The sequence below is a fragment of the Canis lupus genome, chromosome 10 (assembly GCF_011100685.1).
Source record: "Canis lupus familiaris isolate Mischka breed German Shepherd chromosome 10, alternate assembly UU_Cfam_GSD_1.0, whole genome shotgun sequence".
Taxonomy (NCBI): Eukaryota; Metazoa; Chordata; class Mammalia; order Carnivora; family Canidae; genus Canis; species Canis lupus.
In genome coordinates, this window is record NC_049231.1 from 44,306,800 (window position 1) to 44,334,584 (window position 27,785).

At 36.0% G+C, this 27,785-nt stretch overlaps 1 protein-coding gene across 3 annotated transcripts in view; it reads right to left on the reverse strand.

Moving 5' to 3' along the window:
- The window catches only part of EIF5B (eukaryotic translation initiation factor 5B), a 95,252-nt gene that overhangs the window by 11,659 nt on the left and 55,808 nt on the right, over nucleotides 1-27,785 (reverse strand). For all 3 annotated transcript variants that reach the window (XM_038551019.1, XM_038551018.1, XM_038551020.1), the window contains exons 11-14: nucleotides 16,262-16,369; nucleotides 15,966-16,076; nucleotides 13,172-13,239; nucleotides 12,477-12,618 (exon numbers count right to left, since the gene is read on the reverse strand). In XM_038551019.1, coding sequence (XP_038406947.1) covers nucleotides 12,477-12,618; nucleotides 13,172-13,239; nucleotides 15,966-16,076; nucleotides 16,262-16,369 — 429 coding nt within the window. The remainder of the gene's footprint in view (nucleotides 1-12,476; nucleotides 12,619-13,171; nucleotides 13,240-15,965; nucleotides 16,077-16,261; nucleotides 16,370-27,785) is intronic.

Consider the following 27,785-nt stretch of genomic DNA (forward strand, 5'->3'; position numbering starts at 1 on the left):
TATGAAAAATATATAACCAAAAAATTTTTTAACTGATGAAGACTACAAGTTCGTAGATCTAAGAAAAACAAACCAAAGTAGGATAAACAAATTATTACATAATCTCAATTGTGAACCCTTAAAGGTTCTTAAAAGCAATCAAAGAAAAAGGAAGACATATTACATACAGGGAAACAAAGACAACTAGACATAAAAACCATAAAGCAATGATGAAGGAAAATTTTTTTTTATAGAAGGAAAAAAATTTTAAACCTAGAAGTCTGTATCAAGTAAAAATATTCAGGAAATAATTTGATTCAAATGATAATAAAAGCACAATACACCTAAGCAGTGTTTTTTTTTTTTTTTTAAGATTTTATTTATTCCTAGAGATAGCGAGTAAGCACAAGTGAGGGGAGGAGCAAAGGGAAATGGACAAATGGACTCTGCCCTTAGCACAGAACCCAATACGGTGCTCAATCCCATGACCCTGAGAGCACAACCTGAGTCAAAATCAATAGTTGGATGCTTAACCGACTGAGTCACCCAGGAACCTCTCAGCAATGCTTTTAACAGTGTGTAAAACATACCCTTCAATACTTCTATTAGACAAGAAAAAATATCTGAAATCAAAAATCTAAGATTCTACCTTAAGAAGTTAGAAGAAGACATGACAACTAAAACAGAAAGAAAGAAAAATGATGAAATTAACACTGGAAATCAAGGAGATTAAAAAACAATGAGCTGGTTCTTGGAAACAAATTTCTATACTAATTAGAGAAAAATAAAAACTAAAATAACCTGTACTTGTTTAAAGAGATTCTATGCAGATCTGGTTCCTGGTGAATTCTACCAAACATTTTATCATTTATACACACACACACACACACAAACTCTTTCAGAAAATGAAGGAGGAAATATTTCTCAATTCATCTTACAAAGCAACATTACTCTGATATCAAAATCAGACAAAAGACACTACAGGAAAGGAAAATTATATAGCAAAATCATTCATGAATATGGACACAAAAATGATCAGCAACAACTTATCAAATCAAACCTGGCAATATATGAAAGGGATACTACATCATGACCAAGTAGGTTTATTCTAGTGATATAAGGTTGGTTTAACATTTAAAAATAGTGCTGGAATAACTGAGTATCATCCACATGCAAAAAAAACAATCTTGACACAACACAGGTCTTCCATGTAACAAAAATTAACTCAGAATAATCACAGACCTAAATGTAACCTACAAAACTCTAAAACTCCTACAAAACACAGAAGAAAATGTGATGGCCTTGACTCTTTAGATACTACACTAAAGGCATGATCCATGAAAGAAAGATAAGCTAAACTTTATTAAAATTAAAAACTTCTGTGAAACAGAGAGTGAGTCTAGAAAGTGAAATAAGAAGCCAGACTGGGAGAAAACATGTGCAAAAGTCATCTGATAAAGAAACTGTTTCCAAAATATATTAACTCTTAAAACTCAAAAGTAAGAAAACAAAGAATCCAATTTAAAAATGCACCAATGGGACGGACGCCTGGTTGGCTCAGCAGTTTGGCACCTGCCTTCAGCCCAGGACATGATCCTGGAGACCCGGGATCGAGTGCCATGTCAGGCTCCCTCCATGGAGCCTGCTTCTCCTTCTGCCTGTGTGTCTGCCTCTCTCTCTCTCTGTGTCTCTCCTGAATAAATAAATAAATCTTTTAAAAAAATGTACCAATGAATTTGACACCTCAGAAATGGCAAATAAGCACGTGAAAAGACATTCCACATCTCAGAGAACATCTTCAGGAAACATATTAAAACAACAATGAATACCACTATATACCTATTAGATGTAGTCCAAAACACAATACCAAATGCTGGTCAAGATGTAGAGCAACAGGAATTCTTATTCGTTGCTGGTAGGCTTGCAATTACACTTACAATCACTTGAGAAGAGTTCAGCAGTTGCTTGCAAAACTAAACATGCTTACCATACAATCCACCATCACACTCCTAGGTATTTACCCAGAGGAGCTAAAAAACATGTCCATGCACAAATCCGCACCTCTGTAAACAGAGGTTTACAGCAGCTTCATTACTAACTGCCAAACTTGCAAGCAACCAAGATGCCCTTCAATGGATGAATGAATAAAACTGTAGTGCATCCAGACAATGGAATTATTAAACAAAATGAATGAGCTAAAAGTAAAAAAAAAAAAAAAAAAAAAAAAAAAAAAGAGCCATGAAGCCATGAAAATACATAGAGGAAAGTTTAATTCCTATTTTTAAGTGAAAGAAGGTGATCTGATAAAGCTTATTCCAGAACGCTGTACAATCCCAACTATATGACACTCTGGAAAAGGCAAAACTATGCAGATAGTAAAAAGATCAAGGATCTTTAGCGGGGGGACTGGGAGGTGGGAGAACAAACAGCAGAGCAGTAAGATTTTCAAGGTCGTGGTAATACTTTATGACACCAAAATGATGGATACAGGTCATTATACATTTGTCTAAACCCATAGAACGTACAACACCAAGAAGTAAACTATGGACTTTGGTTGATTATAAGTCAATGAATTTTCATCAATTATAACATATCACACCCTGGTGTGGGAGGGAGTGTACAGAAAATGGGGGAGACTGTTTCTGGGGGAGGAAAGGTATGTGGGAAATCTCTGTACCTTCTCTTCAAAATTGCTGTATATGTTAAATGGCTCTAAAAATAATAAAGTCTTGATAATAAAAAGTAAAGTCCCCTCAAAACAGCAACATTAGTTCATCTTATGGAAGAGGAAAAGCCACATAAATATCTCAAGAGATGGAGAAGAGCCATCTGACAAAAAATCAAAACTCATGACTTAAAAAAACCACAAATAGCACTTTAAACAACCTACGGCTGACATTATATATAATTGGTGGAAGACCAAGGACTTCCCCCAAGATGGAGCAGAAAGCAAAGTGTCTGTCATTATTTCTCTTCAACATTGTTCTAGAAGTTAGAGCAGTAAGAAAGGGGAAAATTTACAGAGCACACACATGAAGGGAAAAAATAAAATAGCTATTTGCAGATAATATAATTGTATAGATGGAAAATCCCACATGATCTACAAAAGAAGCTAGTAGGCCTAATCAGTGAATTCAATAAGATCACAAAATTAAAAATGAATACATAAAACTCAAATATGTTCCTATATAAATTTAAAACTAGAAATCTAAAATTTTAAAATGGTATTTACAATAGCACCAAAACCATGGCATACTATGAGATAAATTTAGAAAAATATGTCTAACACATGGACACCAAATATCACCAAAAGAAAATAATTAAGTAGATGTAGAAATATGTTCACTTATCAGAGGACTCAATTTTGATAAAATGTCAGTTCTTACAGAATTCATCTACAATTCAAATCAAAATTCTAGAAGGCTTTCTGTAAAAACTAAGAGGAAGATCCCAAACTTTATATGAAAATTCAAGGACCCTAAAATAACCAAAACAATTTTGAGAAACAAAAAGTTAAATGACCACTATCTGCTTCCAAGACATTACTATAAAACTATAATAATCAAGATAGGGTAGTAGTGGCATAAGATCAGTGGGAGAGAGAAGATAAATACCAAAAAGGGACATATATTATATGCATGGCTTAATTAATTTTCAACAAAGATTCAAAAATAATTCAATGGAGAACTTCTGGTCCAAGATGACAAGATATAGGAAGACAATGAACTCACCACCTCAATGGATACACCAAATCTAACCTATTTACAGAGCAATTCATCCTGAAGAACTAAGAGCTGACTAAACAGCTTCTACAAACAAAGACCACAAGGAGAACGGCAAAACAGACCAAGACACTAAACAAAGAGAACCCCCATCCACAACACTGCGAACTGCTGAATGGAGGGACAGTATTGAGGGACTGTGAGCAGGTTTGTCTACCCTGAGGTACAGAAAAAAAAAGCTATGGCTTGAAAGGACAATTAGAACATAAATCAGTTCTAGAACCTTGCCTAACAGCAGAGGAACTGCTGAAACCCTCTCCCAGTACTGTCAAGAGGAACTTTCTAATGCCAGTCTACATTCCCCTCCACCCTGACAGCACAAACAGGGGCATGGTCCAGGCATTCTAGCTGGCCTAACACCTCAGTGAGCCCAGAATCCCTAGCCCACACTAGCCCAAGCCATCCCATCAAGGTAGCTACAGTGCAATGCATACCAGGACATGCTTGGCCAGCCCACACTACAGCTCCAGCAGTCTTGTCAAGGTGACACAAACAAAACACCCTAGAACACTCCAAGACCACACCACCTCAGATCCAGACAACTTGCCAGGGCACCTCTGGTATAGAGCATGTCAGAACCCGGTAACATGCTCCCACCCCGTTATCAGCTTAGACTCCAGACAAATCGCCAGAGAACCTCCTGCACAGAATACCCAAGAACACCCTTGCCCACTCCCACCTTGGCTTCAGCCACCCTACTGGGGTGCCCCCACATGGAGAGCCGTGGAGGACCCCTAGCTTGCATGTACTTCAAGTTCAGCTGTACTCCCTGGGTGCCATTAGTGCAGGACTGTCCCAGCCTGTGCCCACTCAGTTTCAGCTGTCCCATCAGAGTACTCTCTGCATAGAGCCCCAGAATCCTGTGTCTAACATCCACTTCAGCTCTGTGATGCTAGGGAACCCTCTGAGAAGATAGTCCTGGGACACCCTAGCTTTCACCCATTTCACCTCCAGTTGTGCTGTCCTCTGGGTGGAGAGCTGCAGGAATACCTAGCTTGAATGCACTTCAGTTCTGATTATCATACCGGGGTAGCCCCAACATGGGAGTGTGCCAAGACCCACAGCTCACGAACACCACAGTTCTAGCCAGCCACCCAAACTCAATAAGCACAGGAACCCATACACAAGATCATTCCCTCTAGTTAGCTGTTCCACCTAATTCATACAAACAGAGGAAGAAATCAAAACAAAATGACAAAAGAATATATGCAAAACAAAAGAACGAGACAAAAACCTCAGAAAGAATTAAATGAAATGGAGGTGAGCAATATGCCTGATAAAGAGTTCCAATTAATGGTAATGAAGATGCTAACCGTACTGAAGAGAACCATGAATGAACTCAGAATTTCAAAAAAGACATAGAAAATATTTTAAAAAAAAATCAGAGTTGAAAAATATAGTAACTAGAATGAAAATACAATAGAAGGGCACCTAGATGGCTCAGTTGGTTAGCCATATGCTTTTGGCTCAGGTCACGATCCCAGAGCCCTAGGACTGAGTCCTGCATCAGGCTCCCTACTCAGCAAGGGGTCTGCTTTTCCCTCTCCCTCTGCCCCTCCTCCCTGCTTGTGTGCACAGTCTCTCTCCCTCTTAAATAAATAAATATTTTAAAAAATACATTAGAGAGAATCAACAGATTTAAGGATGCATAAGAATTGTTTAGTGATCTAGAAAACAGGGAAATGGAAAGCACCAAAGCTGAACAGAAAAAAACAAAGAATTAAAAAATGAGGATAGATGAGAGATCTATCTACTATCAGGCAAACAAACATTCTCTTTATAGAGATCCCATAAGGAGAGGACAGAAAGGGACAGAAAACTTACTTCAGGAAGTAATACCTGAAAACTTCCCTAGCCCTTGGAAGGAAACAAACATCCAGGTCCAGGAAACACTCAAAGTTCCAAACAAGATGACCCCAAGGAGGTCCATATTGTAACACATAGTTAAAATATAAAAGATGAAAAAGAAGGAATTTTAAAAGCAACAAATGAAACAACTAGTTATATGCAAAAGAATCTTATAAGGCTACTACTATCAGCTGATTTTTCAGCAGAAATTTGCAGGCCACAAAGGAGCAGAAAAGAACTACAACCAAGAACATTATACCCAGCAAGATCATTCAGAATTGAAGGACAGAGTTTCCCAGACAGAGGTGCCTGGGTGGCTAGGCTGGTTAAGTGCTGGTTAAGCATCTCTCTTTGGCTCAGGTCAAGATCTCAGGTTCCTGGGATCCAGCCCCATGTTGGGCTCCTTGCTTCTCCCTCTGCCCCTCCCACCATCATGCTTGCACTCTTTCTCCGAAGTAAATAAAATCTTACAAAGAAAAAAAAAGTTTTCCAGGCAAAAGAAAAGTTAAAGGACTTCTTCACCACTATACCAGCCTTACAAGAAATGCCAAAGAGATTTCTGTAGGTGGAAAAGAAAAGGCGGGCAGCCACAGTGGCTTGGTGGTTTAGCGCCGCCTTCAGCCCGGGGTGTGATCCTGGAGACCCGGGATCGAGTCCCACGTCGGGCTGCCAGCATGGAGCCTGCTTCAATCTCTCTGTCTCTGTCTCTCTCTCAAATAAAATAAAAATGAAGTTCTTCTGGACTATGTTCGAATGAGTGTGACCACCAAATTAATATAGACTACTATATACTTTGGATGTTATAGATGAAACTCATGGTAACAACAAACCAAAACCGTAATAGACATACAAAAGAGCTCCAATTGTGACACTAAAGAAAATCATTAATCACAAAAAAAAAGAGCAAGAGAAGAAAGGAAAAGAGAACTACAAAAACAACCAGAAAACAATTGACAAAATGGCAATAAGTACATACCTATTCATAATTACTTTAAATGTAAATGGTCTGAATGCTCCTTTCAAAAAAACAAAGGGTGACACAATGGTTAAGAAAATAGAACCCATTTATTTGCTGCTTACCAGAAACCCACTTTAGCCCTAAAAACACATGCAGAGTGAAAGAGAAGGGAAAGAAAAAGCTATACAACGTGAATGGAAGTGGAAATGAAAACAACAACAACAACAACAACAACAACAAAACAAAACACGGGGCAGCAATGCTTAAATCAGACAAAGGACTTTAAAACAAAGACTACTGGGGTGCCTGGGTGGCTCAGCGGTTAAGTGTCTGCCTTTGTAAAACTCAGCACATGGTTCTAGGGACCTGGGATTGAGTATCACATTGGGCTCCCTGTGGGGAACCTGCTCTTCCCTCTGCCTGTGTCTCTCATGAATAACTAAATCTTTAAAAAAAAAAAAACAAAAAAACAAAAAAAAAAACCCACCACACAAAGATTATTACAAGAGACAAAGAACGGCGCTACATAATAAAGAAATCAATCCAATAAGATGATACAACTGTAAATACTTACGCACCTAAAAGAGCACCTAAATACATAAAGCCATTATTAACAGACATAAAGGGAAAAACTGCAAGTAATATGAGAATAGTAAGGGGCTTTAATACCCCATTTATCTCTATGGATAGATCATCCAGGTATAAAAAAAAAAAAATCAATAAAAATAAAGTGTAACTGAATGACACATCTGACCAAATGGACTTAACAGTACATGCCGTGAAACAAAAGAATACATTCTTTTCAAGTGCACATGAACATTCTTCAGGAAAGATCATTAGGTCACAAAACAAGTTTCAATAAACTTAAGAATGAAATCACATCAATCCTTTCCAACCAAAACAGAATAAAAAATAAATAAATGACAAGAGAAAAACCGGAAAAAACGTGAGGGCTAAACAACATGGTACTGAACAACCAGTGGGTCAATGAAGTATTCAAAGAGGAAATTTAAAAAAACACCTTGAGACAAATAAAAATGAAAATACAACAATCCAAAATCTTTGTGATACAGTGAAAACAGTTATAAGAAAAAACTCATAGCAATTCAGGCTTATCTCAAGAAAGAAAAATCTCAAATAAACAATCTAACCTTATACTTAAAGGGACTGGGGGAAAACAACAACAAAAAAGCCTAAAGTTAGTAAAAGGAAGAGAATAATACACATCAGAGAAGAAATAAATGAAAGAGACTATAAAAACAATAGATCAGTGGAACCAAGAGACAGTATTTTGCAAAGAAATAAAAATTAATAAACCTTTAGACTCTTTGAGAAAAAAAGAGGACTCAAAATCAGAAACAAGTAACTGACACCACAGAAATACAAAGGACCATGAATCTGTTACATAAAAATGATATGCAGGAGCAACTGGATGACTTAGTCCATTAAGCATCTGCCTTCAGCTCAGGTCATGATCCCCGAATCCTGGGATCAAGGCCCCTGCTTAGTGGAGAGTCTACTTCTCCCTCTGCCCCTCCCCCTGCTGGTGCTCTCTCTCTCTCTCTCTCTCTCTCTCTCTCTCTCTCAAATCTTCAAAAAAAATTATATGCCAACAACTTTAACAACTTAGAAGAAATGAATAAACCAGAAAATCAATAAAACAAAACCCAAACAGACCAGTTACCAGTAACAAAATTGAACCAATAATCAAAACGATCCCAACAAACAAAAGTCCAGGACTTCTGAAACCAAATGGCTTCACAGGTGAATTCTACCTAACATTTATTTATTTTATTTTTAAAAGATTTTATTTATTTATTTATTCATGAGAGACACACAGAGAGAGGCAGAGACACAGGCAGAGGGTGAAGCAGCTCCATGCAGGGAGCCCGATGTGGGACTTGATCCCGGGTCTCCAGGATCACGCCCTGGGCCAAACGCAGGTGCTAAACCGCTAAGCTACCAAGAGATCCCTCTACCTAACATTTAAAGAATAGTTAATACCAATTTTCCTCTTGTACTATTCCAAAAACAGATAAGGAAGGATAATTTCCAAATACATTCCATGATGCCAGTATTAACCCAATTCCAAAACAAGACAAAGACACTACCAAAAAAAAAAAAAAAAAAGAAAAAAGAAAGAAAGAAAAGAAAAGAAAACTGCAGGCTAATGCCTCTGATGAACACAGATGCAAAAGTCCTCAACAAGATATTAGCAAGCCAAATTCAACAATACACTGAAAATGATCATTCACCACAATCAAGTGGGATTTATTCTGGGGATGCAAAGATGGTTCAATATCCAAAATCAGTCAAGGTGATATACCACATGAACAAAATAAAGGACAAAAATCATAAAATCATCTCAACAGGTTCAGAAAATACATCTGACAAACACCAACATCTGTTCATGATAAAAACTCAACAAAGTGGGTTTAGAGGGAACATACCTCAACATGATAAAGGCCATATATAACAAACCCACAGCTAACATCATATTCAATGGTGAAAAACTGAAAGCTTTTCCTCTAAGATCAGGAACAGAGCAAGAATGTCCATTCTTGCCACTTTTATTCAATATAACACAGGAAGTCCCAATAGTAGCAGACACACAAGAAATAAAAGGCACCCAAGTTGGTAAGAAAGGGATAAAACCATCACTGTTAGTGCACGACAGGATAATATACAGAGATTCTGCTAAAACAAATTATTAGAATGCATGAATTCAGTAAAGTTGGGGAATACAAAATTAACATACAAAAATCTCTTACATTTCTATACACTAATAATCAAGTAGGAGAAAGGCAAGAAAATCATCCCATTTACAGTTGTACCAGAAAGAATAAAGTATCTAGGAACAAATTTAACCCAGAAGGTGAAAAACTGGTACTCTGAAAACTCTAGGACACTTATAAAGGGAAAATGACACAAACAAATGGAAAGATATACCACACTCATGGATGGAAGAATACTGTTATAATGTTCATTCTACCCAAAGCAATTTACAGATTCAATGCAATCCCTATCAAAGTACCAATAGCCATTTTCACAGAACTGCAACCAATAATACTAAAAATGTATACAGAATCAGAAAGGCTCCAAATAGCTAAAGCATTCTTGGAAAACAAACAAACAAACAAACAAAGCTGGAGTTAGCACAATCTTGGATTTCAAGCAATGTTACAAAACTACAGCAATGAAAACAGTGATACTGGCACAAAAAACAGACACAATTCAACGGAACGGAGAGCCCAGAAATAAACCAATGCTTATAGGGTCTATCTATTACAAAGGAGAAAGGAATATACAATGGGGAAAAGACAGTCTCTTAAATAAATGATGCTAGGAAATCTGGACAACTACATGTAAAAGAGTAAAACTGAACCACTTTCTAACATCATACACAAAATAAACTCAAAATGCAATAAAGACCTAAATGTAAGACCTGAAACCATAAAACTCCTAGAAAAGAACACAGTAATTTCTGACGTTGACTATATCAATATTTTTCGTTTCCTTTTTTTGTTTTTAAGATTCATTTATTTATTTATTTGAAATAAATAAATAAATGAGCAGGAGGGGCAGAGGGGCACAGAGCCTGATGTGGGGCTCAATTTCACAACCCTGAAATCACAACCTAGGCTGAAACCAAAAGTCAGACACCCAAGTGTCTCCAAAGGCAAGGTAAACAGAAATAAACCATTGGGACTACACCGAAATAAAAACGTTTTGTAAAGTGATGGAAACCCATCAACAAACCAAAAACATAATCTACTGAATGACAGAAGATATTTGCAAAGGATATATCCAATAAAGAGTTAATATCAGACATATATAAAGAACATATACACAGCAACATCTCAAAACACAAATGATCCAAATAAAACAATGGGCAGAGAACCTAGACATTTCTCCAAAGACATAGAGATGGCTAACGGACACATGAAAAGATGCTCAATGTCACTAATCATCAGGGAAATAAAACCACAATGAAACGTCACCTTATTATAAAGTCAGAGTGGCTAGTTTAAAAAAGACAATAAATAACAAGTGTTGGTGAGGATGTGCAGAAAAGGGAACTCTGGTGCACTATTGGTGGGAATGTAAATTGGTGCAACCAATCAATGTGAAAAAACAGTATGGAGACTCCTCAAAATATTAAAAATAGAAATACCATCATGATCGAGTAATCCCACTACTAGATATTTATCTAAAGAAAATGAAAACATTAATTAAAAAAGAAGATGCACCCCTATGTTTATTGCATCATTATTTACAACAGCCAAGATATGGAAGCAACCTAAGTGATCACTGATAGTTAAATGGATAAAGATGTGGTACATATGTGTACACACACACACACACTCAGCCATAAAAATGAATGAGAGCTTGTCATTTACAATATTGATAGACCCAGAGGATATTATGCTAAGTGAAATTAGCCTGACAGAGAAAGACAAATACTATATGATTTCACTAATAATGTGGAATTAAAAAGAAAACAAAACTAAAACAAGCAAACAAGTAGAAACAGTTCATAAACAGAACAAAGTGTTGGTTATCACATTTCTACCATGAACAAAAATTAACTGAAAATACCACAGACTTAATTGTTAAATATCTAGAAACACTGAAATTTTTTTCATAAATTGGGGTGGTTAAAGATTACTTACAGAGAATCTAAAAAACACAAATTATAAAAAAAAATTTCTCATACACTGGACTTCACCAAAATTAGAAATCTGTGCTTTTCAAAACACATCACTAAGAAAATGAAAAACCAAGTCCTTGACTACAAGTATGTACCCACAATACAAACCACTGACAAAGGACTTATATCAACAATAAAGAACTCTTAAATTCAATAGTAAGACAACAATCCAGTAAAAAAAATGAGCAAAGATTTTAAAATAGTTACTTCACAAAAAGTGGTAAATGCATGAAAAGATTTTTGAGGCCATTAGGCATCAAAGAAATGCAAATTAAACCACAATAAAATTTAGTATTACACACTTATTACACTTGCTGTATGTAAAACAGATGTTGCCAAGAATGTGCAGAATTGAAATCTTAAAATATAAAATCGTATAAACTCTTTGAGAAAATGTCATTTTCTCATTAAATGGAACATATACAACTTACTTGAACCACCAACTTTCTTTTTAAATATTTACTCAAAGTAAGTAAGAAATTTCAACCCAAAGATGTGTAGGAATGTTGATAGCTGCTTTGTTAATAACCTAAAGTAGAATCAACCCAAATATTCTTCAGTGTGTAAATGAAGTGTAGTATTAATCAAGATGATGAACTATCACTCATCAGTGAAAAGGAACCACCAATAGTATATGCAACATGGATAAATATAAAATAACAAGAGTAGAAGAAAATGCCAGACCCAAAAGAGTACACGCTACATAATTTCATTATTATGAAAATATAAAACAGACAAAATTAGTCTATAGTAATAGATCAGTTCTTGGAGTTGAAAAGGGGGTAGGCTTACTAATAAGGAACATGAATGAACATTCTGGGAATATGGAGATGATCTATATTCTGATGGTGGTGGTTATATGTATGTATAAATTAGTTAAAATACATTGAACTTAGCCTGAGTACATATTCTTATATGAAAGTTATACTATGGGATCCCTGGGTGGCGCAGCGGTTTGGCGCCTGCCTTTGGCCCAGGGCGCGATCCTGGAGACCCGGGATCGAATCCCACATCGGGCTCCCGGTGCATGGAGCCTGCTTCTCCCTCTTCCTATGTCTCTGCCTCTCTCTCTTTCTCTCTCTGTGACTATCATAAATAAATAAAAATTAAAAAAAAAAAAGTTATACTATGACACATTTGTTTAATCACAAAAATTTAAGAAGCATGTATTCACATTTAATTCTTCAGGGGGGCTTACCTTATTGAGTGCAACAATGAAGGGGCATTTTTTAGATTTCAGAAGATTAATAGATTCAATTGTCTGAGGCTCCAAACCATGCATAATGTCAACAACTAAAATAGCAATATCACAAAGAGAGCTTCCTCTGTTTCTCAGATTACTGTTGAAAAGAGGGAAAAAAATGCATAAATAGAAAATCTTGAAATTATTTTTACCTAAAGAAACAAGTAATTAATTTTTTGTAAAATCTGAATCAAAAAAGCAAAATGAAGTGCATGCATTAAAATTTAAATGCTGTTAGTCCTTAACTTGTCAAATGCTTATCAGACAGTGAACTGACATCAGCTGGAATAAGTTAGTTCCAGAAGTTACTCCACTATTTCTGCAAATTGTACTGGCCAAGTTTTTTGTGCTAAGGAATATAGCCAAGAGACAACAGAATAAGTTCCACATATAATGGATTTCACAGAAGACAGACCAAGTATTTATTAGGACTTAGTCTTTCAAAAGAGAAAAGATATCCATAAAAAACAAGTATCCAAATAAGTTACTACTTATTCAGTAAGGCACATATAATGATTGGTAGTTTAGGGACTACAGATTTTAAAATACTACCCTAAAATTAACTAATCAGACTTTCTCACTCACTAAACTTTAAGACTTAATGGTTTCTAGCAGTCTGCTTGACAACAAATAACCCAAGTTGCTCTTACCTGAAAGACTCATGCCCAGGAGTATCAATAATGAGCATTCCTGGAATTCGTACGTTCTCTCTATCAAACTAGGAAAGATGGGGAAAAGTGGAGAGCTTAATTAAGGAAGTCAAAACAATGGCAGTTTCTTTATAAAAACAATTATTCTGCCATGGAAACTGAAAAACATCACCACTTCCTTCTCTAAATAAATGGTTTTAACAGTCAGTGAATCAACCAGCAAAGCACAACAGTATTTTCATTAATCAAAAGGAGTTTGCAGGGGGAAAATATGAAATGAGAAAACATTCTCTTTGTTAAGGTCATAAAACCATGGTGTATTCTAATTTTGAGCAGATTATCAATAAGTAACAAATGACAGCAGCCATGCAGGAGTGGCTTATCTATATAAAGGTGACAGGCGCGCAGCCCCGGTGGCTTAGCAGTTTAGCGCCACCTTCAGCCCAGGGCATGATCCTGGAGACCCGCGATCGAGTCCAACTTCAGGCTCCCTGCATGGAGCCTGCTTCTCCCTCTGCCTGTGTTTCTTTCTCTCTCTCTCTCTCTTTCTCCAATAAATAAATAAAATCTTAAAAAAAAAAAAAAAAAAAAAAGGTGACAAGCAAGAAGAAATTCTGACTACCTGAAAAATATATCTGGTCCAACTTTAAAGCAATTCTAACTTTGAAAAGTATCTCAAAGTATGTTTTAAAGAAAATTTGCTACATCAACCTAAAATATTAAAGAAAGACTGCTTTATTTAAATAACATCATAAGCATTTGATTTTCTGGACAAAGTTCTTTAATGAATGGAAAAAAAATTATAACATGCCCAATAAGGACTTTCTCTTTCTCTTTCTCTACTGACCAACAAAATTCTTACACACATTTTTTTTACTTGCTTATCTATACTTTTTCTCAATCTTCAAATGGTTTTTCAAAATCTTATCTCCTGATCTAGGTCAAAATGATTCAAATGTAAAACATCTCATATTTGTATTCTGGTGATCTTAAATCAATGAATTCACTGATCACTGTAATTACTTCCACTTCAGTGTCTGGAATACAAACAATATAATTCTCATATAAAAGTTATCCTGAAAACTTTAATACAAACCTAAAGTAACACCAGATTTCAAATTCTGGCAAGCGGCAGAAAAAGCTGATATAAAATCCCCAATGACTAACTCATAGAAATACCAGATAAATTATAAATTTAGAAGATAAATTTTAAATTATGAATTTGAAAAACTAATTCAAGAAAACTGTCCTAAAATGAAGATTTTTAAACATACTGAAATGGAACTGGAAAATTTCCATATAATTGGAAAAATAATCCAAATCAATCAAAGCCAAGATGCAGAAAGACCACACTACTTCTAAAAGATGAAAACCAACTTAAGATCAAACTTGAAAGGCAATATTTTATGTGAGAAGAAACTAGAGTAACAGTTGAGACATTTAAGGAAAGAAAACGTGAATAAGGATTTTCTATGTAGCCAACTGACTTTCCAGGAAGAAAGCCACAAAGTAACTATGGGATATTCAAAAACTCAAAGAATATTATTCCTCTTCTTCTTTCCATAGGAATCTACCAGAAAACAAGCTTCATAAAACATAAATCTCAAACAAAAAAACAAAACCCTCCACAAACTAGAGACAAACTTGTAGACCCTTTCTCTTATAATAATTAAAAACAAAGAAAGAAGAGGGAGGCATCAGTATGTAATTATTTATGCTCTGGGTGTCAGTTAACTGTTTTGTTACTTCTCAGTTCCAAATTTGCTTATTTCACCTGCTCTGTGATAATGGAACTAGGGAAGTTTTACAAGGCTCAGTTCCAAGCCTAGAGGCAAGGTGTGTAGAAGATGAGCCTAAAATATCCTGCTCTATCAAACAGCATGGATGCAGCCAAAGACTACTAAAACTGAATCAAAAAAGACTCAGGAGTCAATCCCTGGACAAAGAGGAGACTATCTCACCAGATGAATAAGTGAATTAAAACAGTAAGTATGTTTAAACCCAGGAGCTTATAATAAGACAAAACCAAACCATTCTTTATTTTAAAGCTGGTAAATAAAAGTAGAGGATCAGGCATTTATTCTACCTTCACTATACATACTGTCCTGAGTAACCAAACAATAGACTAAGTAGTTTCTCTGTAGATATAATTCAATAAATAAATATGGATGATGGGCTTGCAACCTCTAACACATTAAAAGGTAGAGATACTTTAAAAGCTCCTCCTAAGTAGAAGAAGAGTGTTTTGATTGGAAAGGGACGTAATAGAGGTCTTCTGAGGTAAAGGCCAAGGTTCTATCTCCTAACATAGGTGACCATAAAAGTGTTTGCTTTATGATTCATTAAGCTTTACCTTAAGCTTATAGGATTTTCTTTATTGTGTTATATTTTGGATATTTAAACTGAGTATCTTCAAAGTAGAAAACATTAGAGAGATAAAGAAAATACAATCAATTTGATAGAAGAAAAAAGGGTGGAGGAAGAAAAGTTTTTCAACATGGAAATCTACAGTAAAAGCGTTAAAACATGCAGGGGTACAATATACTCTAACTTCAAAATAGCAATTGCCTTTGGGAGCAAGAGGAAAGGAAATGAAAAGTGAGGGCTCCTATAACATCTAATGTTTTTTGTTAAAAAAAAAAAACCTAAAGGAAAATCCAACAAAGTGGCACAAGTGTTAATTATGAATAGGAAACATATGGATCTTTATAATATTCTTTCTTTTCTACATCTGAAATAATTTATTCCTTAATTTCTGTTAGAGATTAAAACACACCAAATAGAGTATACTTACATTTTTAATCATCTTAGTCTGTTCATTAATAGCTTCAAGGGGAACATTGGTGGCCCCAATTTGTTGAGTAATGCCACCTGCTTCACCATCTTGTACATGTGTGTGACGAAGCTAGGATAAGACAGCAGATTGAGAATTGTATTTCAAAATATAAAAAGCAGCAAAAGCATTAAGAAAGTAGCAACCTATTTAATGTAAAAGAACTACCTGTATGTGCTTTGGTTTCTATTAGTTTTTTACAAGGTATAATTCACTTAACTTAAAAAGTTATATCGAGGCTAACAATACTTTCTTACTTTATCTAGAATCTTTGTCTTCCCTGTGTCCACATGTCCAAGTACACAAATAACAGGAGCTCTTAGCTTTTCTGTATTTACATTTTTACTATGTTCAAGTCGCCGTTTCTAGGAATGAAAAAAAAAAAAATCACAAAATTATTATTTCAAACCCTATCATTACTGTTCTTTAAACTATGTTGGTCTTAGCAAGGGGATGCCACAACCTTCATCCAAGTTCTTCGTTTATTTAACTACACATAATTATTGCTTTTCACTTATAAACTTTTCAATTTAATTCCCATCACAGTACCTCTGGACAAAGAAAAACCTGTTTAAATAAATTTCAGGGCAACACTGTCAAATATGAGTAGAAATAATGTAAAATTTTGGCTCCGAAACTCTGAACACTTTTATACATTGCTTATTTAATAGAATACAAGAAATTGATCTTATATTCAATTCAGTATACATACAGTACTCACTCTAGCTTACATGGGGGTTTACATAAAAGGTGATATATTTTTGCATTCAAACAATTTCATGAGAACTTCAAAACTATAAAATATCTTAAAGCAATTTATTTTTAAACTTTATCCATCCAGTGTACAAACCCGATAAAACCTTTCAATTGAGAGGGTTGATTTCATCTTCAGCCTAAGATGTCCAATGGTATTTCCTACCTTCCTAAGATACCACTCATTAGGCATGAGAACCATGTCCTTGCATCACAATGTATTTCTCTTGTAGCATTTACCTAGATACTTCAGCTTTCAAAGAACCAAACAAAAACACACATGACAGCAGCTCTTTGAAATGCCAACTTTCATGTACAGTAAAGCTGACATTCAAATGAGTAAGATAAGACTTTCATCAAAATTATGAAGTATAAAAAAATATGAAGTAATTTACAAAACATTTTCCATCTAAAAACCATTTTTGTAAAAGTTCTTTATTTTCATTTCTACCACTTAACACTGGATATTTCTATAGAAAATAGAATGAAAAAAGATTTTGGAATGTCAAAAATCAGATGCATTTACTAACAAGGAATACTACACAAGAGTTTTATACTCTCTATGACTCAAATGCAAACATCATAACTTTAGTTAGAATTTGATATGGTTTACCTTTTTCTCCCACACTTGGTATAGCATTAAAATTTTCTGAAGCACAGTGCAGTATAGACTTTAACTCAAAAATTATATCTATAAGTATTTGTCCTGAAGCAATGACATAAGCATAGAGAAATACATGTGTACAACAGTGTTTGTTCACTGCAGCATTGTCTGTAACAGCAAAAATTAATAAGCACTTAATCATCTGTAGCTGGGGATTTTTTTTTTTTGGGGGGGGGGGATTTCTTAATGAGTGTTTCCTCAATCCCAGGGCTGAACCCTATCTGGCTGCATAGAATCACTTACAGGGATGCCTGGGTGGCTCAGCAGTTGAGCATCTGCCTTTGGCTGAGGGTATGATCCCGGATTCCCGGGTTTGAGTCCCACATCGGGCTCCTTGCATGGAGCCTGCTTCTCCCTCTGCCTGTCTCTCTCTCTCTCATGAATAAATAAATAAAATCCAAAAAAAAAAAAAAAAAAAAAAACCTTAGAAATTCCTATCAACAATGGAGATTCTTAGGACATCTGGTATAGATTTTAGAAAATTATATGTAGAAATGTTTTGGAACCATGAAATTTATTATAGACTTAATTTTATCTCTTCCAAATTCATACATCCAATCCCTAACTACCAATGTGACTGCATTTAGAGACAGGCCCTTTAAGGAGTAATTAAAGTTAAATGGGTAGAGTCCTAATCCAATAAAACAGGTATCCTTAACAAGAGAAGAAACAAGAAAAATCTCTCTCTGCACATGCTCAGAATAAAGACCATATCACTCAGTGAGAAGGCATCCATCACAAACCAAGAAGAGAGCTTTCACCAGGAAAAAACCCTGCTGACCCTTTCATCTTGAATTTTTAGCCTCAAGAGTGCTCAGAATTTTTCAACTAGGTTGAAGGCACCTAGTCCAAGAAGATCAAAAAGATAGAAACCTTTCACTAGTTTGACGAGGAAGCAAAGAAAAAAAAAAAGAGACACAAATCACGAAAATCAGAGTCAAAAGACACGATTACTAACTTTACACAAAGGATTATAAAAGGATAACATAAACAACTTTACGCTCACAACTTAGATGAAACACAATAGTGAAAAAGACAAAAATTACTGAGAACGACTCAAGATGAAAAAGAAAATATGACAAAAAGGTAAAAACATAACATGTAAAGAAAACTGAATCAGAAATCTAGTCGTGGGGCACCAGGGTAGCTCAGGGGTTGAACATCTGCCTTTGGCTCAGGTTGTGATCACTGGGTCCTGGGATCCAGTCCTGCATCAGGCTACCCACAGGGAGTCTGCTTCACCCTCTGCCCAGGTATCTGCCTCTCTCTCTCTGTCTCATGAATAAATATAAATAAAATCTTAAAAAAAAAAAAGTCTTCCCAAAGAAAAACTTTTTGTTAGTAAATTTTGCCAAACACTTAAAACAGGAAAAACAATCTTTCACAAATTCTTGCAGAAAAGAGGAAGAAGGAACACATCCTGACTAATCCTAGGAAGCTAATTTTAAACTGACACCAAAGCCAGACAAATCGTACGAAAAGAAACCTACTAATTAACATCCCTCATGGGTAGAGATCACAAAAACGTCAACAAAATATTACAAACCAAATCCAGTAACATATTACAGAGGATTATATACCAGGATCAAGTGGGATTTATTCTAGGAATGCAAGGTTGGGATTAAATTTGAAAAACAACATAATATATATTAATACAAAAAAGAAAAAAGAATCTCAATAAACATAGAAAAGGTACCCATCTCCACTCATGATATGAACTTTTAACAAATTAGGAAAAGGGAAGATCCTCAAACTGATAAAGGGCACTACCATTAACATCATAGTTAATGATGAAAATCTGAATGCTTTCCCCACAAAGACTAAAAACAAGGCAAGTATTGCTCTCACCACTTCTATTCAATAATGTATTGTTCTAGCTAGTGAAATCAGGCAAGAAAAAGTACAATGAGACTGGAAGAATTAAAACTTGTCCTTGATAGAGAACATGCCACTGATATAGGAAATACTAAGGAATTCACAAAAAAATTATTAGAAAAACTATTTCAATACAGTTACAGAACATGGGATTTATAAAATTCAACTGTATTTCTTTATACTAGAAATGAAAAAAAATTTAAAAACTGTGAACCTAGAGAGGAGGCAAGATGGCAGAAGAGTAAGGATCTAAGTTTCATCTGGTCCACCAAATTTAGCTAGATAACCTTCAAACCATCCTGAACATCTATAAATTCTATAATTCTATAACATTCTATAAACATCTATAACATTCTATAAACCTGAGATGTAAAAAAAGAACAGCTGGAATGCTACAGAAAGAAAAAAAGTGATTCCTTCTTACAAGGTAGGAGTGTGGAGAAAAGCAGAAGGGGAGCCTTTATAAGCTGGCTGCAGGACAGCCATACAGTGCACAATCAGGACCTTTAGAAATTTGTTCCCAAGTCTTCCTGCCTGAAAAATGCTCAGTAGTGAAAGAGAGCAGAATCGCAGGAGGGGCAGTGAAGTCTCAATATTCCCAGAGACACAGAATGAATGGAGGTGCCAGGGAGAAAGCTCAACTTGTGCCATAAACCATAAACGGAGGTCAGATGGTGGGACTGATGTTGTCCTAAGTCCCAGTAAAGGACTGGAACGCAGCAACCCTCCACGGGCACCTGGGAGAGGCAGAGCAGATGCACACTCCAGTGGGTGAGTGCTCTCTGCCCCAGGGTCTGGCAGCAGACAGAAGTGGGCTATCCACGTTCCCTCTGGGAGAGGCAGAGCTGGGGAGTGCACAAGATGGCAATACCTCTCCCAGAACTCTCCAAATTGTAGGAATCAGTGCCCACAAGCTTTCCAAGGAGGATCTGAGCCAGTGTGCACTAAGAGACTGCCGGCTGGAGATCTGTCAACCGCCAGCTTTTTTTCTTTCACCCTGGAGAGGCACGGCTTCTAGAGAACAAAGGTCTCATAGGATAAACAGCTCATGAGGAGCCCAGCCACCTGGCAAGGGGTGGGGCATCTCTGCCCAGGCACAGACACTTAAGAATTAGCATAGCAGGCCCATCCCCCAAAAGAACAGCTGGAAGAACAGGGGAATATCAAGTCTACTGATCAAGCAGCACTGGGAAACTCCAGGACTGAGGGAAAATAGTATTATACAGATTTCAAGGTTTTTTCCTTATAATTCACTTATCTTTCAGGTTAAAAATTTCCATTATTTTCTTTTTTCCTGTCTGTCTTAACTGTAATATTTTATCAATTCTTCCCTTTTAAGTTTTTCCCTTTTTGACATTCATGTCAAGGATACATCCTTCATTTTTGGCTTCCTTTCAATGTATTCAATTTAATCTTTGTAGATATAAAAGTTTTGGGGTTTTATTGTGTTTTGCTTTATAACTTCGGAATTTAGTACTTTCTAAAATATGGAACAAAATACACTCAAAACCAAGTAGATCACCTTCTTGGCCTACTTGAGACTATATTCTCTCCCCCACCACTTCCTTCCCCACCTTTTTAAATTTTTACTTTTTTTGTTTGTTTTTCACTTTCATGGCCTTTTTGTTTTCTGGTCCTTGACCTCTTTGGAATTTTCTAGGGTGTATTTTACTTAGGTCGTGGCTGATGCTCTTGACTCTGCCCATTCCTACAGCCAGCCATTCTGTACTGAACAAAATGACTAGAAGGAAGAATTTACCACAAAAGAAAGAACCAGAAGTAATAGTCTCTGCCACAGATCTAATGGATATGGATTTAAGTAAAATGTCAGAGATATAATTCAGGATTACAATTATAAAATTATTGGTGCTCTTGGAAAATGCATGACTCTAGAGATTCTCTTACTGCAGAACTGAGATCTAATCAGACCAAAATTAAAAATACTTTAACTGAAATTCAGTCTAACCTGGATACTCTAGGGATGCCTGTGTATCTCAGTGATTGAGTATCTGCCTTCAGCTCAGGGCATGATTCCGGGGTCCAGGATCAAGTCCCAAATCGGGCTCCTTGCAGGGAGCCTGCTTCTCCCTCTGGCTCTATCTCGGCCTCTGTGTGTCTCTTATGAATAAATAAAATCTTAAAAAAAAATTTTTTTAATAAAAATAAAAAACCTGGATGCTCTTACAGCCAAAGTTAATGAACTAAAAGAGAGTGAGCGACATAGAAGACAAATTGATGGAAAGGAAGGATGCTGAGGAAAAAGGGAAAAACAATTAAGAGCCCATGAGGAGAGATTCTGGAAAATAAGTGACAGTTTGAGAAGGAATAATATTCGTCTTCTTGGATTCCAGAGTATGTGGAGAGAGAGAGAGAGAGAGAGAGAGAGAGAGAGAGAGAGGTCCACAAAGTGTATTTGAACAAATCACAGCTAAGAACTTCCCTAATCTGAGGAAGAAAAGAGGCATTCATATCTAAGAGATAGAGAAGACCCCCTCGACACACAAAATCAACAAAAACTGATCAACACCATGACATATAATAGTGAAGCTTGCAAATATCAGAAATAAAGAGAAAATCCTAAAAGCAGCTCGAGACAAGATTCCTAACTTATATGGGGAGAAATATCAGATTAACAGCAGACCTATCCACAGAAACCTGGCAGGCCAGAAAGGGCTAGCATGATATATTCAGGGTACTAAATAATAAAAACATGTAGCCAAGAATACTTTATCCAGAAAGGCTGTCATTCAGAATAAAAGGAGAGATAGGGAGCTTCCAGGATAGACAGAAACTGAAAGAATATGTGATCACCAAACAAGCTCTGCAAGAAATATTAAGGGGGACCCTATAAGTGAAGGAGGAAGGCCAAGGAAACAATCTGCAAAAACAGGGGCTGTATAAGTAATACTATGACACTAAATTCATAGCTTTCAATAGTTACTCTGAACTTAAATGGGCTAAATGATCCAAACAAAAGACACAGGGTATTAGACTGGATAAAAAAGTAAGACCCATCCAAATGCTGTCTACAAGAGACTAATTTTAGACCTAAGGACACACACAGACAGAAAATGAAGGGGTAGAGAACCATTTACCATTCAAATGGTTTTCAAAAGAAAGCTGGGGTAGCAATCCTCAGATTAGATAAATTAGATTGTAAACCAAATACTGTAATAAGAGATGAAGAGAGACATTGTATCATACTAAACAGGTCTATCCAACAAGAAGACCTAAAAATGAGGAATATTTATGCCCCTAATGTGGGAGCAGCCAAGTATATCAACCAACTAATAAAGTTAAGAGATGCATAGATAATAATACATTAAGTAGGAAATTTCAACATGATACTCTAGGCAAAGGACAGAGCTTCTAAGCAGAACATCACCAAAGAAACAAGGGCTCTGAATGACACACTGGACCAAATGCATTTCACAGAACATTCCATCCTAATGCAACTGAATAGACATTCTTCTCAAGTGCACAGGGAACTTTCTCCAGAATACACCACATACTGGGTCACAAAACAGGTCTCAACCAATACCAAAAGACTGGGATTATTCCCCGCATATTTTCAGAGCACAATGCTTTGAAACTAGAACTCAATCACAGGAAGAAATCTGGAATGAATTCAAACACTTACTTGGAGTTTATTTATTTATTTTTTTTTTACTTGGAGTTTAAAGAGCATCCTACTAAAAGATGAATAGATCAACCAAGAAATTAGAGAAGAATTAAAAAGATTCATGGAACTAATGAAAATGAAAGCACAACTGTTCAAAATCTTTGGGATACAGCAAAGGCAGTCATGTAAGAGAGAAATATATCTCAATACAAGCCTCATCGAAAAACAGGAAAAATTTCAAATACACAAGCTAACCTTATACCTAAAGGAACTGTATAAAGAAGAGCAAACAAATTCTAAACCAAACAGAAGAAGAGAAATAATAAAGATTAGAGCATAACTCAACGAATTAGAGACCAAGAGAAATGTAGAACAGATCAATGAAAGCATCAGCTGGTCTCTGGATGAATTAATTAGATAAACCTCTAGCCAGATTTATTAAAAAGAAAAGAGAGGAACACCTGGGTGGCTCAGTGACGGAGTGTCTGCCTTCGGCTCAGGTTGTGATACTGGGTTCCTGGGATCGAGTGCCCCATCAGGCTTCCTACAAGGAGCCTGCTTCTCTCTCTGCCTATGTCTCTGCCTCTCTGTATCTCTCGTGAATAAATAAATAAAATATTAAAAAAAAAAAAAAAGACTCAAATTAAAATCATGAATGAAAGAGGAGCGATCACAACCAATGCCAAAGAAATACAAACAATTTTAAAAATGTATTATGAGCAACTATATGCCAACAAATTTGGCAATCTGGAAGAAACGGATGCATTCCTCAAAACCTACAAATTATCAAAACTGAAACAGGAAGAAATAGAAAATCTAAAGTGAGGAAACTGAAGCAATCATCAAAAACCTAAGAAACAAAAGTCCAGGGTCAGATGTCTTCCCAGGGGGATTCTACCAAACATTTAAAGAAGAAATAATACCTATCCTACTAAAGCTATTTCAAAAGGATAGAAATGGAAGGAATACTTCCAAGCTCTTTCTATTGAGGCAGCCATTACCTTAATCCCAAAACCAAAGACCTCACCAAAAAGGAGAATTACAAACCAGTATCCCTGATGAAAATGGATGCAAAAATTCTCACCAAGATACCAACCAATAGGATCCAACAGTACATTAAGATTCACCAAGACCAAGCGGGACTTCTCCCTGGGATGAAAGGGTGGGTTCGACATTTGTAAAACAATCAGTATGGTAGATCACATCAATAAAAGAAAAGAACCATATGATCCTCTCAACAGATGCTTTCTCTAAAGCATCTGACAAAATACAGTATGCATTCCTGATTAAAATTCTTCAAAGTGTAAAGACAGAGGGAACATATCTCAAGATCATAAAACCATTTATGAAACGCCCACAGTGAGTATCATTCTCAATGGGGAAAAACAGAGCTTTTCCCCTAAGGTCAGGAACATGACAGGGATGCCCACTCTCGCCACTGTTATTCAACATAGTACTAAAAAGTCCTAGCCTCAGCAATCAGACAGCAGAAAGAAAGAAAAGGCATTCAAATGGGCAAAGAAGTCCTCAAACTCTCCCTCTTGCAGATGACATGATACTGTATATAGAAAACACAAAAGACTCTACCCCAAAATTGCTACAACTCATATAGCAATTTAGTAAGGTGGCAAGATCACAGAAATCAGTGCACAGAAATCAGTTACATTTCTATACATTAACAACGAGACTAAAGAAAGAGAAATTAGGGAATCAATTCCATTTACAATTGCACTCAAAACCATAAGATACTTAGGAATAAACCTAACCAAAGAGGTAAAGGATCTATTCTCCCAAATCTACAGAACACTTATGAAAGAAATCGAAAAAGACACAAAGAGATGGAAAAACATTCCATGTTCATGGACTGGAAGAATAAATACTGTGAAAATGTCTATGCTACCAGAGCAATTTACTTATTCAATGCAATCCCTATCAAAATACCATGGACTTTCTTCACAGAGTTGAAACAAATAAGCCTAAGATTTATATGGAACCAGAAAAGACCCCGAATAGACAGAGGAATGTTGAAAAAGAAAACTAAAGCTGGGGGCATTACTATACCTGACTTCACACTGTATTACAAAGCTGTGATCAAGATCATACAAAGCTGTATGGTACTGGCACAAAAACAGATGCAAAGATCAATGGAACAGAAAACCCAGAAATGAAGCCTCAACTCTATGATCAACTCATCTTTTTTTTTTATAAATTTTTATTTATTTATGATAGTCACACACAGAGAGAGAGAGAGAGAGAGAGAGAGAGAGAGAGGCAGAGACACAGGCAGAGGGAGAAGCAGGCTCCATGCACCGGGAGCCCGACGTGGAAGTCGATCCCGGGTCTCCAGGATCGCGCCCTGGGCCAAAGGCAGGTGCCAAACCGCTGCGCCACCCGGGGATCCCTGATCAACTCATCTTCAACACAGCAGGAAAGAATATCCAATGGAAAAAAGACGTCTCTTCAATAAATGGTATTGGGCAATTGGACAGCCACATGCAGATGAATGAAACCGGACCATTCTCTTACACCATACACAAAGATAAACTCAAAATGGTTGAAAAATCTAAATGTGAGACAAGATTCCATCAAAATCCTAGAGGAGAACACCGGCAACAACCTCTTTGAACTTGGCCACAGCCAACTTCTTGCAAGACACATCTATGAAAGCAAGGGAAACAAAATCAAAAATGGACTATTGGGACTTCAAGATAAAAAGCTTCTGCACAACAAAAGAAACAGTAAAAAAAACTAAAAGGTAACCTACAGAATAGAAGATAATTGCAAATGACATATCAGATAAAGGGCTAGTATCCAAGATCTATAAAGAATGTATCAAACTTAACACCCAAGAAACAAATAATCCAGGCATGAAATGGGCAGAAGACATGAACAGACATTTCTCCAAAGAAGACCTATACACGGCCAACAAGCACATTAAAAAATGCTTCACATCACTTGCCACCAGGGAAATATAAATCAAAACCACAATGAGATACCCCTTTACACCAGTGAGAGTGGCTAACAAGACCGGAAACAACAAATGTTGGCGAGCATGTAGAGAAAGGGGAACCCTCTAGCACTGTTGGTGGGAATGCAAGCTGGTGCAACCACTCTGGAAAGCAGTGTAGAGGTTCCTTAAGAAGTTAAAAATAGAGCTACTCTAAGGCCCAGCAACTGCACTACTGGGTATTCACCCCAAAGATACAGATGTAGTGAAACCAACAGGACACCTGCACCCCAATGTTCATAGCAGCAATGTCCACAATAGCCAAACTGTGGAACAAGCCACAATGTCCTTAGATGAATGGATAAAGAAGATGTGGTACACACAGACAGAGAATGGAATATTTCTCAGCCATCACAAAGGATGAATATATACCATTTATTTCGACGTGGATGGAACTGGAGGATATTATGCTGAGTGAAATAAGTCAATCAGAGAAAGACAATTATCATATGGTTTTACTCATACGTGGAACGTAAGACATGGTGAAAGGGACCATAAGGAAAGGAGAGAAACTGAGTGGGGAAAAAATTAGAGAGAAAGGCAAACCATGAGAGACTCCTAACTCTGGGAAACAAACAAAGGGTTGTGGAAGGGGAGGTGGGTGGGGGGATGGGGTAATTGGTGACAGGCACTAAGGAAGGCAAAAGATGAGCTATGCACTGGGTGTTATACTATATGCTGGCAAACTGAATTTAAATTTTTTTTTTAATTTAAGTATTTTTTTAAAATTGTGAACCCATTTGCAATAGCATTGAAAACAATAAAATACCTAGTAATAAATTTAATAAAAGAATCGCAAATCTTAAACTGTGAAAAGTATAAGACACTACTGGAAGAAACTGTAAAAGATCCAAATGAATAGAGAATCAGCCTATTTACATAGACTGGAAGATTCAATATTGTTAAAATAGATGATAATTCTCCCTAAAATCGATCTATAATTTCAACACAATCTCCATCTAAATCTGAGCAAGCCTTCTGCAGGAATTGACAAGGTGACCACAAAATTTGTATTGAAAAGCAAGTTACAATAGCCAAAACAATCTTAAAAAGGAATAATAATATTGGAAGAGTTACATTTCCCTACCTCAAAACTTACTATAAAACTACAGTAATCAAGACAGTGTGGTACTGGCATAAGAACAGATAATACACATGAGTGAAACAGAACTGAAAGTCCAGAAATAAATCCTCATATTTCTGACCCATTGACTTGTCAAAGATGGCCAAAACAATTCAATAGGAAAAGGATTGCTTTTTCAACCAATAGTGCTAGTTAAATTAATAAAAAAATGAGTTTAGTCTCTGACCCATCATACATAAAACTGATCTTAAAACAGATCAGAGATAGAGCTAAAGACAGAAGAAACTAAAGGCATAAATTTAGGGAAAAAATAGGACAAAATATTCATGACCTTGAGTCAGACAATGATTTATCTAAAACAACACTAGAAGGAAATTTTGATAAACTAGATGTTAACAAAATTAAAAACTTATTCACCTCAAAAGAAACTTAAAACTCTTACAACTCAATAATAAAAAGACAAATTATAAAACTTTTAAAAATGAACAAAAATTTGAATGTTTCACCAATGAAGATACAGTAATGGTCAATAAGCACATTGAGAAATGTTAAACATCACAGAAATACAAGTTAAAATCACAATAAGATATACTATTTCATATCCACTAGAATGGCTATAATTGAAAAGACAGATATTAAAAAGTATTAGGATGGAGAGAAACTACTAGAACCTTCAACTGGTAGGAATCTGTAATTGTGCAGCCACTCTAGAAAATAGTTTCTGAAAAAGTTAAATGCAAATTTATGATCTAGCAATTTTATTATTAGGAATATAT